The 18,868-nt window shown below is 35.4% G+C and overlaps 1 protein-coding gene across 6 annotated transcripts in view; it reads left to right on the top strand.

Moving 5' to 3' along the window:
* Nucleotides 1–18,868, top strand: part of DMXL1 (Dmx like 1) — a 127,230-nt gene that overhangs the window by 35,882 nt on the left and 72,480 nt on the right. For 4 of the 6 annotated variants that reach the window (XM_081499095.1, XM_081499094.1, XM_081499093.1 and 1 more), the window contains exons 9-19: nucleotides 359–524; nucleotides 3,643–3,855; nucleotides 5,398–5,651; nucleotides 5,763–6,447; nucleotides 6,539–6,660; nucleotides 9,466–9,555; nucleotides 9,635–9,737; nucleotides 10,845–10,964; nucleotides 11,242–11,463; nucleotides 13,842–15,527; nucleotides 16,756–16,863. In XM_081499095.1, the coding sequence (XP_081355221.1) occupies nucleotides 359–524; nucleotides 3,643–3,855; nucleotides 5,398–5,651; nucleotides 5,763–6,447; nucleotides 6,539–6,660; nucleotides 9,466–9,555; nucleotides 9,635–9,737; nucleotides 10,845–10,964; nucleotides 11,242–11,463; nucleotides 13,842–15,527; nucleotides 16,756–16,863 (3,769 nt within the window). The remainder of the gene's footprint in view (nucleotides 1–358; nucleotides 525–3,642; nucleotides 3,856–5,397; nucleotides 5,652–5,762; nucleotides 6,448–6,538; nucleotides 6,661–9,465; nucleotides 9,556–9,634; nucleotides 9,738–10,844; nucleotides 10,965–11,241; nucleotides 11,464–13,841; nucleotides 15,528–16,755; nucleotides 16,864–18,868) is intronic. The other 2 variants (XM_081499096.1, XM_081499097.1) reach the window with 2 other exon arrangements.

Genomic DNA, 18,868 nt, shown 5'->3' with positions numbered 1-18,868 from the left:
TGGCACCCCACTCTAGTACTCTTGCCTGGAAAATCCCATGGATGGAGGAGCCTTATAGGCTGCAGTCCATGGGGTCGCTAAGAGTCGGACACGACTGAGCGACTTCACTTTCACTTTTCACTTTCATGCATTGGAGAAGGAAATGGCAACCCACTCCAGTGTTCTTGCCTGGAGAATCCCAGGGACGGGGGAGCCTGGTGGGCGGCCGTCTATGGGGTCGCACAGAGTCGGACATGACTGAAGCGACTTAGCAGCAGCAGCAGCAGCAACAATCATTATATAACCTATATGCTTATAACAAAATAGACGTTAGTTTTACTTTGTTTTGCATTGTTTCACATTGTTTTTATTCTTATAGGTAAATCTGAAATTTTTTCGTAGAGGTCGGAGATCGCTTGCACTTGTAGCACATACTGGATACCTGCCACATCAGCAAGACCCTCATCACGTTCACAGGAACGCTCCACTGCATGCCAATGCACTTTGCCACTTTCATATTGCAGCCAGCATCAACCCAGCCACAGGTAATAAAGCGCTGTTCAGAAAATGTTTTTCAGATCAAGTAGATTGATTTTTATGACCAATAAGTTATACTAATTGAGTAAGTAAAAAATTGTAGGTGATTTTCTTAGCTAACTTTTCATTATAGCCTGCTCACTGATGATAGAAAAAGTTTTTGTTTACTTGTTTGCTTCTTAAGGCTGTGATTTGGTCTGTAATTTTAGATTGTGATAAGTCATTGAGATGTTCTGTATTAGTTTATTCAAAAGTTGAGATTTGAACCAATCCTTAACAAAGAAGTTAACACCTCAGAATTATAATTACTGTATAGTTGTTCATATGAAACCAGTATGTTTTGTACTTAATCTTTGGAGCCATTTCAGAAATAGGGCAGAACTATTATAGAAGTTATAACTGAGGGAATTAAGAAACCTAGTTTTGTGGTCAAATATGTACTTTGAGATAGATTGAAAGATCTACAATACCTGGATTTATCTATGAATTTGAAGACTGAAGTATTTATCACTATAGTAAATATTTTATGTTAGTTTAAAAACCAGGTGGTCACAGTTGGGCATTTAAGGTAGAACCTTAAAATATTGCTGGGAAAAAGTTAAAAATAATATTTGCACATAATAAACACCATCTGTACAGGAAATATAAAGTTTACCTCTTTTCACATCTATTCCACCCTAGTCTTCCTCCTTACAAGGTAACCACTGTAATGAATTTTTGTGTATTTTGAGATATTCTTTTGTTTGTTTGTTTTGCTGTACCAGGTCTTCGTTGCAGCATGAAAACACTTAGTTTTGGCATACTGGATGTAGTTCCCTGACCAGGGATTGAATCCAGGCCCTCTGTATTGAAAGGGCAGAGTCTTAGCCACTGGACCACCAGGGAAATCTGGAGATATTCCTAAACATAAATTAAGCACAACCTATTTCCATATATCACACTGGATTTGCAGTATTGCATTCTTCAAAAAACATAGAATGAATACGGTCCATTAGTTACTTGAATCAAAGTGAGAAGTGCTTTGATAAGTTAAATGTGCAGAGATACCTGTGGTAGCAATAAAGTGTATTTACCTATTTTTTTTTTGTTTTATTTGGTTAATAACAGTCCCAGCACTAAAAGAATCCATGAGCCAAGAAAATGTAAATGGGAGAGTATTGAATGATTTTTATTGAAAATTATATTATTATCTTATCAAAAAAGATACATTGTCAGTCCTTATAGTATCCAGAGGAACCTCTGAGGTCAGTGGAATAATTTTGAAAGTCTTTGTGAGTAAAAGACAGTATTTTGAGAATAAAGAAAGCTTGAATTCTTAACTTTAATAGAAAAGGCTGAGGTATTATGGAAAAAGAAACCCTAAGTTACAATGTAGCATCTTCTTGACTACCTTATAATAAGGAAAACTCTAAAACCTTTCTTCAGATTGTAGGTCCCCAAGAAAAGTTGATACATTTAGGGCAAATCAAATAAAAATAATAACTTTAGGAGCTATATTAGATTCTGTGGAGAATTTCTTTCCTTAAATTAGGTCTGTTAGAATGACCTTTCTGCAAGGCCCAACTCAGATTTGGCTTCACTTATTTGTTCATCAATAGAACTAGATACAGGAGAGAAGTTCATAGTAGTATGTTCTCTTAGTTCTAGCTCTTATACCCTCTTTGTGATTATTTCTCATAAGAAATGATTTTACCACATTTTTTGATTGAGGTCAGAAGGCAAAGGAAATGTGATTACTTTTCAAACAGAAAGCTTCTGCTAAAAGTCAGCCTAAGCCCCTCCTTTTTGTGTACTTAACAGCTAGGCCTGTAATCTACTTCAGGATTACTTATCTCTTCTGGGTTGATTTGTAAGTTGAAAATCAGAAAATCCTACCCATGAAGTTTCTTGGGGACAGTTTAAATCCCTGACGCTATTGTGTATCCACCTAGCAGCAGTGGAATTGGCAGTTCAGCCCCTCAAGGCTTTTATTGTGTGTTTAGTGCCATGTAGGAACTGGAGATACAATAATGATCAAAACATTATTGATCATTGCTCATATAAAGCATATAACCAGGTAGAAGATAGATAAATACTAATTAAACAATTATACTAATGAATATACAATTATAAACAGAGCTCTTGAATTAGATAATATCCATCAACTCTTAGAACCACTTACAGTAGAAGGGGTGGGGAAAAGATTCATTTATCCTTTCCTTTATCCCCTATAATACTGTTTCTGTTGGTGTCGAGCAATAGACAGTGTTTGGACAAATAATTCAAATTATTTATATTTCCTATTTTTAAAAATCAGATTTTTTCTGGAGAAAATTATTAACCTTCCCGGCATCTATTCCAGCCTGTACTGTTCAGCAGACACCAGCATGATTTAGATTTGGGCTTTAATAATAATAGACAAATCTTTCTTTACCTCTATTAAGTAAGAATTGTCATTTTTTACAATTTACTCTGAATTTGTACTTCAATATACTTCACTTAGCAATGATTTCAAAAGTACTACCAAGGAACCAGATTTTGTTTTGTTTTGTTTTTTAGCTGAGTTGGCTTGTCGTGAATGATTTTCTTGAATATAAGAAGGGAACCTCAGTTTCATACTATCTGATTTCAATCTTGATGCTAATAAATAAACAGTGTCTATCGCAGTATCTATCTTAGGATTAGATAGGTAGGTCATGAAAGAAGTTAATATGTCAGTCTCTTAAGTAAAGGAAAGTTGTTGCTATTGAGGTAAACATATCACTGGTTCCTTTGACCATTTGATGATGACATTTTTCATGGTAGATCAGGTTAAAATATGTTTCTAACGAGTTTCTGTACAAATTAAGAATACTATTCTATTAACATGTCTACAAATTATAGACATGTTTCTTAATGAGAACATTTTGTAATTGTAGAAAAATACATATGTGTGTATATATAAGTAAGTTATGGTATGTGACTTAGACTGTATACTTTAATGTCCTTTACAATAAGTATATTAAATACACCACTTAAGTCTGTTTTTTCATTAGTAATAATTGTGGGAACCATTATATTGTGAGTCTTACATATTAAATAAAATGTGTTTTATGTGCTAGCATGATAGAAATTATAATTTTGATTTTTTCTTGTTGTTCTTTGTAGACATTCCACTTCTTCCTTCTATTACCTCTCTGAGTCTAAGTGAAAATGAAGAGAAGAGTGGACCTTTTGTGGTACACTGGCTAAACAATAAAGAGTTGCACTTTTCTTTGTCCATGGAAGTCTTTTTACAACAACTTAGAAAAAGTTTTGAGCAACCATCTTCTGAGACCAGTGTAGAAGATTCTAATCTGGCAGATGTAAAATCGGATGAAGGTAAAGCTTTAAGAAGGGTAAAAACTATGATGTTTTGTTTAAAATAGCAAAGATTTTATATTAGGGTAGCACCAGCTACTGTTAGAAATAACCTTCAGATTTCAGTGGCATAATACACATTTGGACTAGCTCATATAATAATCCAGTATAGATGTTTTTGTTCCAAGCCTGATGATAATGTAGGGATTTAGAATTCTCCATACTTATGCGTCTGTGGGCCACTAGGGTCTTGCTGTTCAGAGGACTATCTGCAGACTACTAGCATTGGCACTATTAGGAATGCACAATCTCATGCTCCACCTGGAGCTGCTAAACAAGAATCTACAGTTTAGTGAAATTCCCAGATGAGTTGTATGTATATTAAAGTTTGAGAAGCAGTGCGCTTAGGGCTTAAGCTCGACATTCAGCTTCTATTCATTCAGCCGCAGTCAAGTAGAAAGAGAGAAATCAAAAGTGTTTTTTAAATTACAAGTTTACAAGTTCCCCTTAAAAAAAAAAATTAAACAGTACTATCATGTATAAAGTTTCCATAGTGTTAAATCTGATGAGCATTCTTCCAGATTTTATTTTTTTCTATGCTCATGCAAGTATATATAGTTTCTTTTTAATTGTACTATGGGATTTCATTTTTAAATGAACATAGTGTTCTGTAGCTTGCTTAAATTCAGTATTCGGCACTTTTCTTGCTCATTATTTTTAACAGCTCCTGAGTCCGGAGACTCGAGAAAACTTAAGCGTTTTCTTTGTTGATAGACATTTAAATTGATTTCAGTTGTTTCTCACTATATACTGATAATGGTACAATCACAGGTCTCTTCATCTTTGTGTGAATTTTTCTATAAGGTGGATCCCTAGATGGGGAATTAGCATATTGTGTAAGCATTTTTAAATTTCAATAACTTTTGCCAAATTGCCCCCCTCCCCCAGTAATGTTTGGAGAAGGCAATGGCACCCCACTCCAGTACTCTTGCCTGGAAAATCCCATGGACAGAGGAGCCTGGTAGGCTGCAGTCCATGGGGTCCCTAAGAGTCGGACACGACTGAGCGACTTCACTTTCACTTTTCACTTTCATGCATTGGAGAAGGAAATGGCAGCCCACTCCAGTGTTCTTGCCTGGAGAATCCCAGGGACAGGGGAGCCTGGTAGGCGGCCGTCTATGGGGTCGCACAGAGTCGGACATGACTGAAGCGACTTAGCAGCAGCAGCAGTAATGTTTTACAAGTTTATGCTCCCTTTAAGTAAGTGTTAGTCGCTCAGCTGTGACTCTTTGCACCCCCTTTACTATTTTCCAGTCAGTATTAGTCCTTCTATTGCTAATCCAGTGACTCAGCGCTTTGGGCCTTCTGATTACTGAGTTAACTCCAGTGGCCTTATATTCCTGGAGCAAAATTATTTTTAAAGGGAACCCCGTTTCCCATTTATATGAAAACTTATGTTTTTCATTTTGAATGCATTTGTAAAGATAGATTAAGAATGCATTTCTTAATTTATAGTAGTAGCTTGATTGTATTTATATGGTTTATGAACTCTTTTACTTATAGAGATCGATGACAGTGTTGATGATCTGAAAATAAATCATGAAAAGAAGGAACTGGGTGGTGATAAATTGGTACCAAATTCAAGTTTTGTACCATTGCCATCATCTGCCATTGATCATCAGATTGAAGTACTTCTGTCTGAATGGAGTAAAAACGCAGACATGCTATTCAGTATTCATCCCATGGATGGTTCTTTGCTGGTTTGGCATGTGGATTGGCTGGACGAATACCAGCCTGGTATGTTTCGTCAAGTACAGGTATTATTTTTATGATCTCTGAAGAGCTTCTTTTTGTTAAATGTGGGTGCTGTTTTGTAAAACCTCTTTATATAGTTTCATGCCTTCTAATGCTCATGTTCTTAATTCCAGGTGTCCTTTGTTTCCAGAATTCCTGTAGCTTTCCCCACAGGTGATGCAAACTCTCTCTGTAAAAGCATAGTGATGTATGCCTGTACCAAGAATGTTGACTTGGCTATTCAGCAAGGGAAACAAAAACCTTCCAGCCTGACACGTTCCACATCAATGCTTATCTCTTCTGGTCACAGTAAATCAACTAATAGTTTAAAATTAAGTATTTTTACCCCTAATGTTATGATGATTTCAAAGCATGCTGATGGCTCCCTGAATCAATGGCTTGTCAGTTTTGCTGAAGAATCTGCCTTTTCTACAGTTCTCAGTATTTCCCACAAATCCAGATATTGTGGTCATCGCTTTCATCTTAATGATTTAGCTTGTCACTCAGTATTACCATTATTGCTGACAACGTCGCACCATAATGCATTAAGGACACCAGATGTTGATAACCAAAAGCAACCTGATGATGCTGTGAATATTGAAGAATGTCCCTTGGCACAACAGAATGAAAGCACTATTGACATGGCCTTTCAGGATCCCAATGCAGTTTACAGTGAGCTTATTCTTTGGAGAGTTGATCCAGTTGGGCCATTGTCTTTCTCTGGAGGTGTTTCTGAGCTTGCCCGGATTAATTCTCTTCACGTTTCTGCATTTTCCAATGTGGCATGGCTGCCCACTCTTATACCCAGTTATTGTTTAGGTAAGCATTCTGATTTTTACTTAAGAACGTTAGATTTTCTGACATTGTTGCTTAAAGGTTAAATTTTAAATGTTTTTTTAAATACATCTAGGTGCATATTGCAACTCTCCTAGTGCGTGCTTTGTAGCAAGTGATGGACAATATCTGAGATTATATGAAGCAGTTATTGATGCGAAGAAGCTTCTATATGAGCTTTCCAATCCTGAAATTTCTGTAAGTAAATGACTTTTGAAACTAAGAATAAAATATGATGTGTTTAAATAGTTAATTTATACTTATTGAGCAGTTTCTAGGATTGTAATATAAAATTTATAATTAAAGGTATTTTTAGTTATTTTTTGCACATTTACATTATAGTCTTAGTGATAGTCTTATAGTGATCCCAATCCCTTAAAAAGAAACCATGTCTTTCATTCATTCCAAAAGTAGAATCTAATGTCCAACAATATGTAGTACTTCCTTTTGTTGTTCAGCCGCAAGTCATGTCTGACTCCTTTGTAGCCTCATGCGGTGTGGCCCACCAGGCTCCTCAGTGTGTGGGATTTCTAGGCAGGAATACTGGAGTGGGTTGCCATTTCCTTCTCCAGGGGATCTTCCCAACCCAGGGATTAAACCCATGTCTCCTACATTGGCAGGCAGATTCTTTACCACTGAGCCACCAGGGAAGTCCCGTAGTACTTCCTGGCTCAGAGATATATGGGGACTTCTGACCGTATATTGCTGAATCGTGTTGGTTCATCTGTAGGTTATTTCTGAATAGGAGAGGCTGAAATAATAAGAGTGGCATTTTAATCTTAAGAGAAAAAAGCTTTCAGTTTGGTTGCACTACAGGCAGGAGTTCTTTCAATATCATTGCAAAGCTTTTGTCTTAAAATAGAAGGCACTTCCTCCTGTTCCCAACTGATAGCAACCCCCATCTGCATTGCCTCAGCACCTCCTGCAAGCCAATATTTCCATTCTTTCCAAGTATGCCCTGAGGTAACTTTTAGCCATACTGAGCTTGTTGTTTAGGAGATTGAAGCCTCAACTACCAATTAATGTCTGTTAATGCTCTGGTTACAGAATTTCACAGGTTATCAGTGATCTGCTCCCATCTTTTTTTTCCCCCCTAGTTATTTTACAGAAGACAAAGTTTTTTTAAAAACATAGTTGGAGAAGGCAATGGCACCCTACTCCAGTACTCTTGCCTGGAAAATCCCATGGACGGAGGAGCCTGGTAGGCTGCAGTCCGTGGGGTCGCTAAGAGTCGGACACGACTGAGCGACTTCCCTTGCACTTTTCTCTTTAATGCACTGGAGGAGGAAATGGCAGCCCACTCCAGTGTTCTTGCCTGGAGAATCCCAGGGACGGCGGAGCCTGGTGGACTGCCGTCTATGGGGTCGCACAGAGTTGGACACGACTGAAGCGACTTAGCAGCAGCAGTGTTATAGTAGCAACGTATTTCTTGAGGGTCTTCTGTTTTTCAGGAATTAAGTGCTGGGAATTTAGATGTGAACAAAACAGACAAAAATCTCAGGTTACATTCAGTGAAAGAATATAGAAAAAAGGTCAAAATATATTAATAAATACTTTGGAGAGAAACAATGTTGCAGAAGTAGTAGGGAGTGCCAAGTAAAGTGCTGATCAGGGAAAGCCTCACAGAAGTGGTTCAGTTTGAGCAAAGACCTGAAGGAGATGAAGGAGCTACCTGTGTGGATGTTTAGAGGGAAAAGTATTTCAGGAAAGCCAGTGTAAAGATCCTCAGACCAGAGAATGTTTGGTAGGTAAGGATCATCAAGGAAGCTTTTGTGGCTGGTGTAGGACAAATGAGGTGGAAAGTAATCAAAAATAAGGTTAAAAAGTGAGCCTGGCCTTTGCAGTAAAAGACCTCATAGGCCATTGTAATTACTTTGAATTTTACTCTGAATGACAGAGTAATGACTGGTGTAAAGAATGACAGTGATATGATCTGACTTAGGCTTTAAAATATCACTATTTGCTATATAGATTAGACACGGGAAGCAGAAGTGTTATCAGAGAGACCAATTCAGGAAGCTATTACAGTAGTTTAGGGAGAATGAAAGGGGCTTAGAATGGTAGCAAGTGGTGTGGTGATAAAGAGGATAAGAATTGGTCAAATCTGGATGTGTTTTGAACATTGACTATAAGGATTGGACTGGATATGGGGTTTGTGTGAGAAAAAGAGGATGACTCCCAAGGTTTGCCTTGAGATGTGGAGAATGTGTAAATAGGTTTTGAGATGCAGGGAGGATTCAAGAGTCTGACTTTGGACATGTTAACTTTGAAATGCCTGTTTGATATCCAAGAGATCTAGTAGGCTAGTGTCTGGAGTTTAGAGGGAAGCCACGTCTGAAGATAGAAAATAAGTACCTGTTAGAATATAAAGTTGTGATGCTGAATGAGATCTCTGAGGGAGAGGCTATAGTTAGAAAGTAGAAATGATAGGAAGATTGAACCCTGGGGCATTCCATTGTTAAAAGTGGGCTAAGTGTGGTGTATAAAGGAAGCCAAAATGAAGAAATTTCCAGGAGGAAGAAATAATCAACAGATTCATATGCTGATAGATCAGGCATGATGAAGATTGAATTTAACCATATGACCTTGACAAGAGCAGTCAGGAGATAACGTGGCTCAAGAAATCACTGTTTATAAATAGTATGTTAACTTGTTTATTTAGCTTTGTTTGTGAAAGTTAATGCTAAAAAGCTTTGATTCTTGGAACATTTCCATGAGATTGAAGTCAGTCTTTCATAGTAAAAATATAAAATACTTTTCTCCTTAACGATTACCAAACATTGCTTTTGTTTTTCTCTGCACCAACTGAGCTATATAACTCTGTTCATTCCTGTGTACTTGCCTGGTAAAATCCCAGAATGTTTATAATAAAAGGGACTTGTGAACTTATTTAGTCTCACCTGAACTTATTTATTGTTAGTCTGTTATGCCTCAAATTTTACATCATTTTTTATTGTTTTTTAAATTGTTTAATAAAGGAGATATCCATTTTTTCAAAAACAGAAATATGTTGGTGAAGTGTTTAACATCGTAAGTCAACAGTCAACAGCCAGGCCAGGATGCATTATCGCATTAGATCCCATTACCAAACTTGTAAGTATTATTTTTCTGGCCACTTAGCATTAATAAATAATATATATGTCAACTTATGTTGGTATTTATTTACATTCAGCAAGGCAGAAAAACCCAACTGCTTCATGTTTTTCAAGAAGACTTCATTTTGAATAATCTTGAGAAGAAAAGACTGGGAAAAGACAGAATATTATCTGATGCAGGTAAAGAAGAATTTTTTATGTAATGAGATATAAAATGTACAGTATGTTAGGCAGTTAATAAAGATAAGTTGATTCTGATGTCTGAGTCTAAATTTTTCCTATGTACATTTGTGATAATATTTGTTATAAATATCAGTATCTTTTTATTCTTAACAAGGCAATAATAATGAAAAAATTAAAGGAGTTTGTCAGTTATGGTTTTTTAAAATACTTTAATTAATTTATATTTAGCCATGCTGCCTGGCATGCAGGATCTTAGTTCCTCAACTAGGGATCAAACCCAGGCCCTTGGCAGTTAGAGTGCAGAGTCCTAACCACAGGATTGCCAGGGAGCTCACATCAATTATGTTTTTAAAAAAGTATCATAGACATGTTCATTATCATTAATGTGTGAGTGCTCTTTGCATGGGAGGGGTCCTGCCCTAACAATTTGAATGATATTGGCACCTGACCCTTTAAAAATCTACAATTTAAAGCATTAGCTACAAACTTAAAGTTATATAGGCGGTTTTAATTAATACTTTTATAATTAAGCAGTTTTTAAAATGATATTAAATTCATCCTCCCAGTATTAACTGTTATTTTAAATTAAAAAAAGAGCAAAATAAAGCTAAAATATCTGGATTATTAGTTTTGATTGCAGAGCCAAACCAAACTCAAAAATAACTTTACTTACCAAGGAACTGTACAGTGTGTGCCTGTTGCTCTAAAAGTCGATTATCAAGACTCCAGTTATAATAATAACTGCATTCTATATTTGTTTCAGGTTATTTTTATTTTCTTGTACATCATTTCTTTACCCTTTTTCCGTTTTTTTTCTCCTTTGAGAAGTACCTTTTTGAATTCTACACCTTTATGTTGAATGTCTAATTTCTTACCACTGCTTTCTTAGTCTTCTATCATTTTCCTGGAGAATTTTGAACTTTGCAAAAATGCTTGTAGTGCTTTTGTAACCTTTAAATACAATGATGGAAAGATGCTGAAAATGAGAAATATGGATGTAAAGGGTTATTTATATCAACAGAATGTTCTTTATTTTTCATTTTTAATACTAAAATGTTAATAGCTATCTATGTTAATAGTGAAATATACCATTAATACCAACAGGCAGCTCACCTAATGGATTTTCTGAAAAATTCTACCTAATTGTAATAGAGTGCACCCAAGACAACCGTTCATTGTTACACATGTGGAATTTGCATTTAAAGTCCATTCCTGTCTCGTTGGGTGAGTTTTTTTTTCTTTCTATTAGACTTAGATTAACAAAGTATGTATAGATAGATTGGTGGATATTTTTTTAAGCTGTTTTTATTGACAGGATAATTGTAGTTTATTCTGTTAATTAAGGAAAAAATAGTTTCTCAATTTTCTTGTCATAAAGAATCATAGGAATATGTTTACATTTTTATCTTTTATAAGGCAGTTTTGGATTATAAAATGTAGCAATTTTAATGTTTATAGGGGTTCCCTCCCAGTTTTTTGGTACTTTTTTTATGTTTTATAGATGAAAAAGTAGATACAAAAATATCTGAAGCAGCTTGGCAGCCAGAAGAACATTATTCTTCTTCTCCAGAGAAGATCCTATCCCCCTTTTCACAGAAGTATCAGGCTTGCAGAGCAAATCTCCAGAGTACCAGCAAGTTGACTCTGTCTTCAGAAATGGTTTACAGCCAAGAGTTGCATTTGCCAGAAGGAGTTGAGATAATAAGTGTTAAGCCGTCAGCAGGTATGTAAATTTTGTAAAAAGAGACTGATAAATTTGGCAGTGCATGAGGGTTTACTGTGTATTTAAAAATAGGTGCAACTCCCACTTTTTAAATTCACACAGAAGCGGAAATGGAAAGAATACCTTTCAATACTCTAAATTAAGAATTTAAATTCTCATTATGTTTTCAGATTACTCTGGCATTTGTCAGCCAGTTATGGTCTTAAATGTTGATTTCCAAGACAAATTTTTATTATCCTTATGTAAAGACGAAGGGAAAGTTTCCAGGGCAGACTAATAATGGAGTTGCACCTTATTTGCCAACTGATAATATTGGTAATGGCGGCCGGGAGCTCTGTGCTGTGAAGGACTCTTAAGTGTGTAGTTCCTGATAAATATTTATCATCCTCATCCTTAGGGCAGTGGTCCTCAAAATGTGGTCCCCAGACCAGCAGCATCAGCGTTGTTTGGGAAGTTGTTAGAAATAAAAATTCTTGGATCATACCCTAGACTTACTGAATCATAAACTCTGGGGTGGGACCCAGCAGTCTTGTTTTGACAAACCTTCCAGGTGATTCCAGTGTACACAGAATTTCAAGGTATAAAGGATATCATGAAAACCAAGACAAAAATCCCATCTTTTTAATCATCTAGTTCTTTCATTTTCATAGTCACAGTGTGGGTTTTTGGTCTTCTTTACTTATCACTTTTGAATAGTTACTTCGAATGCTCTTCAGTTTGCCATGTAATCAAGCACTTAATCTTTTGTAATTGGTGAAGTAGGCAGGAGTATTACGGTGTCATGATAAATTTTTTTAAACATGCTGGGATTTTTTTTTTTTTTTTGTATATTTTAATAAAAGAGGCACCAGTGTAAGGAAAATTAAAGTTTGAAAAAAAATGACTTTTGTACTGATGCAATTTTAAGAGCTGTTATCCTTAGCCAAAACAGTATACTCTTCACTACTCAATTCTAATAAAAATTTTTTATAGCAAATGTAAGAGAAACTGAAGAAGTTTCTAAAAATAATCTTTGGTGCAAGTTGGGTTTAGAAGAAAAAAGACGTCCTAGTGCAGAAGAAGAAATTTCTTTTGTTTGACAAAAACATTAGCATATGATAAAAGCTTTTTTCCTAGTCTTAACAATTTTTTTTTAAACAGACTTTTGGGAAGGACTGGCTTCCCTGGTAGCTCAGCAGTAAAGAATCCACCTGCAGTGCAGGAAATGCAAGTTAGATCCCTTGGTTGGGAAGATCTCCTGGAGAAGGAAATAGCATTCCAGGATTCTTGCCTAGGAAATCCAATGGACAGAAGAGCCTGGTAGGCTGCAATCCATGGGGTTGCAAGAATCAGACACACTTAGCAGTGACTAAACCACCACTAAGCTCTTTACTATCTGTTTAGCTCAGAGAAACTACTGGACAATGTTAAATTGTGTCCTTTTGCAGTACCGCTAAGTCCTTGAGGACTTTAAAAAGCTTACTATGTTGAAATATGCTTTTAAAATACAATAAATGTTCCATATAACATCTATATTATGATTAGTAATTTATATTTAATAGTTAAGGAAAGGGCGTGACAAACTATGGGTCACCTACTTGTTTCATAAATAAGTTTGGAACATAGCCACACCTATTTGTCTACTTTTGTGTATGATTGCTTTTGTTCTACAATGGCAGAGTTGAGTAGTTGCAACAGAGACTCTGTGGCTAGCAGAGCCTAATTATTACTCTTTGGCCCTTTAAGAAAAGTTTGCCAACGGCTGATTTAAGAAATTGAGTATTTAATTACATTAAACCCAAGCAAACATATGTCCCACCTGGGAATCTTCTCAGCATCATTTCCTTGAAATACAGCTTCAATCATGGAAGGCCCTTTTAGTACTTAAATAATTGTAAGCCATTCACACAATTATATTAAAAAATATTATAGAGAAGTAGCCAGCGAATATTGATGAATTTTTTAAATGTATTGGTATCTTTAAAATTAGATTTATAATAATATATAATGCTAGCAAAGAGCTGTGAACAGAATGCTGGATTGAAAGCCAGGACTAGAATTTAGGTTTTCTAATTGTGCTTTAGTCTGGCTATTTTGTTTAGGCATAAGATACACATTTAGTCAGAGTCCTTAGCTATAAATTGTCTGAGTTCTCTTTTGGCTTAAGGTTTTGATAATAATGTCATTTTTATATACCATTTGGATGTCATTAAAAGCTGCTTACTGATCTTGTTGATCCTTAAGCTAAATATTGGCTGTCATCTTGTCAACGCTAGTTCATGCAAAAGACTAAAACCTTTAGTACAAGAAGAGAGATGTATTTAACCAAATTTGACATTTTATTAATGGATTATTTTGACATCATTTGGCATTTTGTTAATGGGTTATTTTTATTTTAGGACATCTGAGTTCTTCTTCCATATATCCCATATGCAGTGCACCTTATTTATTGGCAACTTCATGCTCAGATGAGAAAGTAAGATTCTGGAGATGTAGAGTAACAGATGGAGAATCTGCCACATCAAAGAATGGAGAAACAGATCTTACATACATTTGGGAAGAATGGCCATTACTTATTGAAGATGGACTACAGAGCAATAGCAGTATAACTGTACCTGGTAGGCCTATAGAAGTCAGCTGTGCACACACAAATCGTTTAGCAGTAGCATATAAGCAGCCTATGTCTAATAGTAGATCTTCTCAGGACTTTGTGATGCATGTAAGTATTTTTGAATGTGAGTCTACAGGAGGTTCATGTTGGGTCCTTGAGCAGACAATTCATTTAGATGAGTTAAATACAGTGTTGGATGCTGGCATTAGTATTGATAGCAATTTAGTGGCCTATAATAAACAAGAGGTCTATTTATCTAGTAAAGAAAGTGGCACATCAAACACAAAGCATTTAGTTCACTTAGATTGGATGTCTAGAGAAGATGGTTCTCATATTCTGACTGTAGGAATTGGATCAAAACTTTTTATGTATGGACCCCTGTCTGGCAAAGTACAAGAACAGACTGGTAAGGAAAGCCTGGCGTTTCCTCTCTGGGAAAGTACTAAAGTTGTGCCCCTTTCTCAGTTTGTACTGTTACGAAGTGTGGACTTGGTTTCTTCTGTAGAAGGCTCTCCACCTTTTCCTGTTTCTTTATCTTGGGTCCGAGATGGCATCCTGGTGGTAGGAATGGATTGTGAAATGCATGTGTATTCCCAGTGGCAGCCATCTTCTAAACAAGAACCTGTTACAACAGATTCATATAATGGGAGCACTCCATCTATAACAAGTTTAATAAAACAGAGTAACTCATCAAGTTCTGGATTACATCCTCCAAAGAAAACTCTGACTCGATCCATGGCCAGTCTTGCACAGAAGATCTGTGGGAAGAAAACTGCGCTTGATCCTTCTGTGGATATGGAAGATTCAGGTCTTTTTGAAGCAGCTCATGTTCTTTCCCCAACTTTACCTCAGTACCATCCTTTGCAACTTTTGGAACTCATGGATCTTGGCAAAGTTCGGAGAGCAAAGGCCATCTTGTCACATCTTGTCAAGTGCATTGCCGGCGAAGTCGTGGCTCTGAATGAAGCCGAATCTAACCATGAGCGCCGCCTTAGGTCTCTCACCATCAGTGCTAGTGGAAGTACTACTAGAGACCCCCAGGCATTCAACAAAAGTGAAAATACAGATTACACAGAAATTGATTCTGTCCCTCCACTTCCTTTATATGCCTTACTTGCAGCAGATGATGATAGCTGTTACTCATCCTTAGAGAAATCTAGTAATCAGAGTACCTTAAATAACTCAAACCATTTGTCAAAAGAAAATTATGATGAGCTTTTTCAGATGCCAGCTTTAGTGACTGATAGTCATGTGGTAGAGGCAGATGAAGAAAATACAGAGCCTGTGGTTATTGACCTTTCACAATACAGTCCAACTTACTTTGGTCCTGAGCATGCTCAGGTTCTTTCTGGCCACTTACTTCATTCTAGTTTACCAGGACTCAGCCGGATGGAGCAGATGTCTTTGATGGCTTTAGCAGATACAATTGCAACTACCAGCACTGATATTGGAGAAAGCAGAGACCGAAGCCAAGGTAAAACTAAATTGGGTACAGGATTAGAGGAAAAACTGATGATAATATTTTTACTTATTTTTTCACAGAAAATAATCTGGAATAATTTTTGTAAAAGTGATAGCCATAAAGGTTTGTTACATCATCATCGTTGCCTTCACAATAGTTTTAACTTGAATATATGTTATTTATCCCGTAAGTTACAGTACTTTGAGAAAGTGCACAGATATTCATTATGCCAATTCATTTTTACCTGTCTACTTAATAACAAAAATCCAGTGATCCATTGCTTTTGAGTTTAGTGAAAGTTAACATTCTTAATAAATATCTTAGATACCCCAAATAAAAAGTGTTTTCTTATTTCTCACATCATGGCAATTCACTATTAATTAGGGTTTTTGAATATTGAGGTTTTTAAAAATTAACATTAATGTATACTCCTTCCTAGAATAACAAACAAGCCTACTAAAATTAGATCTTCCCCTCACTCAGCATTTTTTATTTTTAATTTCCTGAGTTATGAATAAAATTTGTAAAATTCCCATCAGATTTCAAGTAAGATCTGAAATTAACAGTCTAGCCTTAAGTACCAGATATAGGTCAGTAGGATGCACCCTTTGAACTTTGCTTGAAAGGAAAATGTGGGGTGATTTAAAGAAAAAAGAATAACAATAATAAAAATTAAAACTTTAAGAAAAGTTGGTTGTGAATTACAGTATTAAATATTACTAGTAGATATTATTTCTTGATGTGACTATATTATGACTGTTTGTTTTTCTTCATGTAAAGTAAAAATCAGGTCCTGCTACCATGTAGCCATTTCTTCTAGTGTTAACAGTTACTGGATAGGGCATATGATGTGGATCAATATGGAAAATATTGTACCATGTGCCACAGAAGTTAAACTATTCTAAAATTCTGTCAGATTTTAATTTAAATATTCATGTCAGAGGAGATTATATTATTAAAAAAAATATAAGAGATCCTGACTCAATTTGTTCTCTTCCTGAGTCAATTTGTTCTCTTTGTTAGTTTTTAAATTATTTAACTATACAGCTTTTCCTGTAATGTATAATTGTATAGAAAAAAAGATAATATTTAGATTGATAGCTTTGTCAGTTTCACAGTGCTTTACCCTGTATTTGGTGCCTTGACATGCCCTGCTTGCCAGAATTATTATCACTTACTTGTGTTTTGCTCTTGAAATGGGTTTTTATAGATAAAAATACTTTTTTTTTCTCTTTTATAGGTGGAGAAACTCTTGATGAATGTGGCTTAAAATTTCTTCTGGCTGTTCGACTTCATACTTTTCTTACAACTTCTCTTCCAGCTTATCGAGCTCAACTCCTTCGCCAAGGTGATTTGATAGTAATCTAGTAAAAGGAAGTAAGCCAAGTGAAAGAGAGATTTAAGAACATTTAAGTTTTGTTTGCCTGGATATGATCATGACAAGTTTGATACATTCTGAATTTCCTTAATTTGTGTTAAAAGCATTGGCTTTCACCTCATCTTCTTTGCTTTAAAATATTGAAATTTTTTTTGTAGATAGAGTTAGTGAAGAAATGGGTTTTGGACAATTGAATATTACATCACATGTTTTCAAATGCATTATACATTATAGGCGAATTAGTATTGTTTCATTCTCTTTAATTTCTTTAAATTTTCTTTATTCTCCTTCTTGATTAACATCCATCTAAATTCATTTTCCCCCCAAATTTGAGTATAATTTGAATAGAGAAATAATATATACTCGATTTTAATTGTTTTACAAAGAGAGTACAGAACATAGAAAATAAAAATCTTTCCACTCCCAAAACTGCTATTAACATTAATATGTATTTCAGATATTAGTTTAATAACATTTTAAATACTTTTATATTATTAGTCAGGACTCCAAAGTAACAGAAATACTTTACTTAAATTTAAGGTAACTTAAACAAAACAAGGTATTTTTTTACTCAGTACCCCCAGGTTTAAGAAATAGAGCCAGCTTCTCGGATTATTGGATGTAAAAGTTGAAGCAGTGTTGTTGGAACTCTACAGCTTAACCTTTGCTCATTGGTCTCTGTCTCTTGTCTCTCTCTGCTTCCTCCTCCCTTTCATTTTACATTTAGCCTTAGAAAAGAGAAGCTAAAATTCTAAGTCAGATATTTATTTATTTATGAAAAATTATTAAACTTGGTTGAGAGATATTAGGGAATCTAAAAATAATCTAGAACAACAATCCATTCACAGTATAGATGTTTATTTGTTTTTTATTTACAGTTTCTTTATTTCCAAGGACTTGGGTATTGTGGACAATTCAGATTCCTTGTCATTGTATATTACATTAAAAATTTGAGTTCGTATGTTTGTATAAGTCAAAGCCAAATCTTATAATCAATCATTTACTTCATTCAGTAATGCTAAAGAAAATGGTGCTTCCCTGGTGGCTCAGAGGGTAAAGTGTCTGCCTGCAATGCGGGAGACATGGGTTCAATCCCTGGGTCGGGAAGATCCCCTGGAGAAGGAAATGGCAACCCACTCAGTATTCTTGCCTGGAGAACCCCACGGACGGAGGAGCCTGATAGGCTACAGTCCACAGGGTCGCAAAGAGTCAGACACGACTGAGCAACTTCACTTTCACTTTCAAACAAAATGTAATTTGAAGAGACAAGATAGAAACTGAATGATTAGCACCACATGTGTGAGGCAATAGACCAAGAGACTTGCTGATGTAAATGATACTTTATAAATATAAAAGTATCTTATTAATATGGTGATATGGGTAATAAAAGTTATTATGTGCCAGGTGCTATCCCAAATGCTTCAACTATATTATTTCTTTTAATCCTCACAAGAATGTAATGAGGTAGGTGCCACAATTATTCATATCTTGTAAATAAGGAAATTGAGGAATCAAGAGACTAAGTAACTTACCCATAGTTATATAGTTAGTTACGATGGAGCTGGAATTTAATTTATGCATTTTTGACTCCAGAGTTTTTGCAGACTTAAGTTCTGTTCACCATCTGTACTGTCTCGATGCTTTTTTAATTCCATGGAATTAAATCCACATGACACATATTGACCAAAGGAGATCAAACTTACTAGAGAATAGAAAGACTCAGCACAGTGGCATTTGTCCATAAGCATTTTTTATCTTGTTTTAAAAATATTTTTTAATTATAGACAATACATGCTCATTGTAGAAATTATTGATGTGATCAAGTTATTTGGAGAAGCAAGATAAAAAACCAACACATATTCCCTCCAACCTCAAACATTTAATAATTATAACTCTGTAAGTCTTACATATAAACTTCTAGGCATTTCTGTTGCAAATATGAGCATTTGTTTCTCATCATAATTATATAGTCATA

This window comes from Giraffa tippelskirchi, chromosome 6 (genome assembly GCF_054371585.1).
Source record: "Giraffa tippelskirchi isolate mGirTip1 chromosome 6, T2T-mGirTip1v1.2.pri, whole genome shotgun sequence".
NCBI classification, from domain to species: domain Eukaryota; kingdom Metazoa; phylum Chordata; class Mammalia; order Artiodactyla; family Giraffidae; genus Giraffa; species Giraffa tippelskirchi.
Note: the sequence above shows the minus strand (reverse complement) of the source record. Positions and strands in the feature narration are given on the sequence as shown.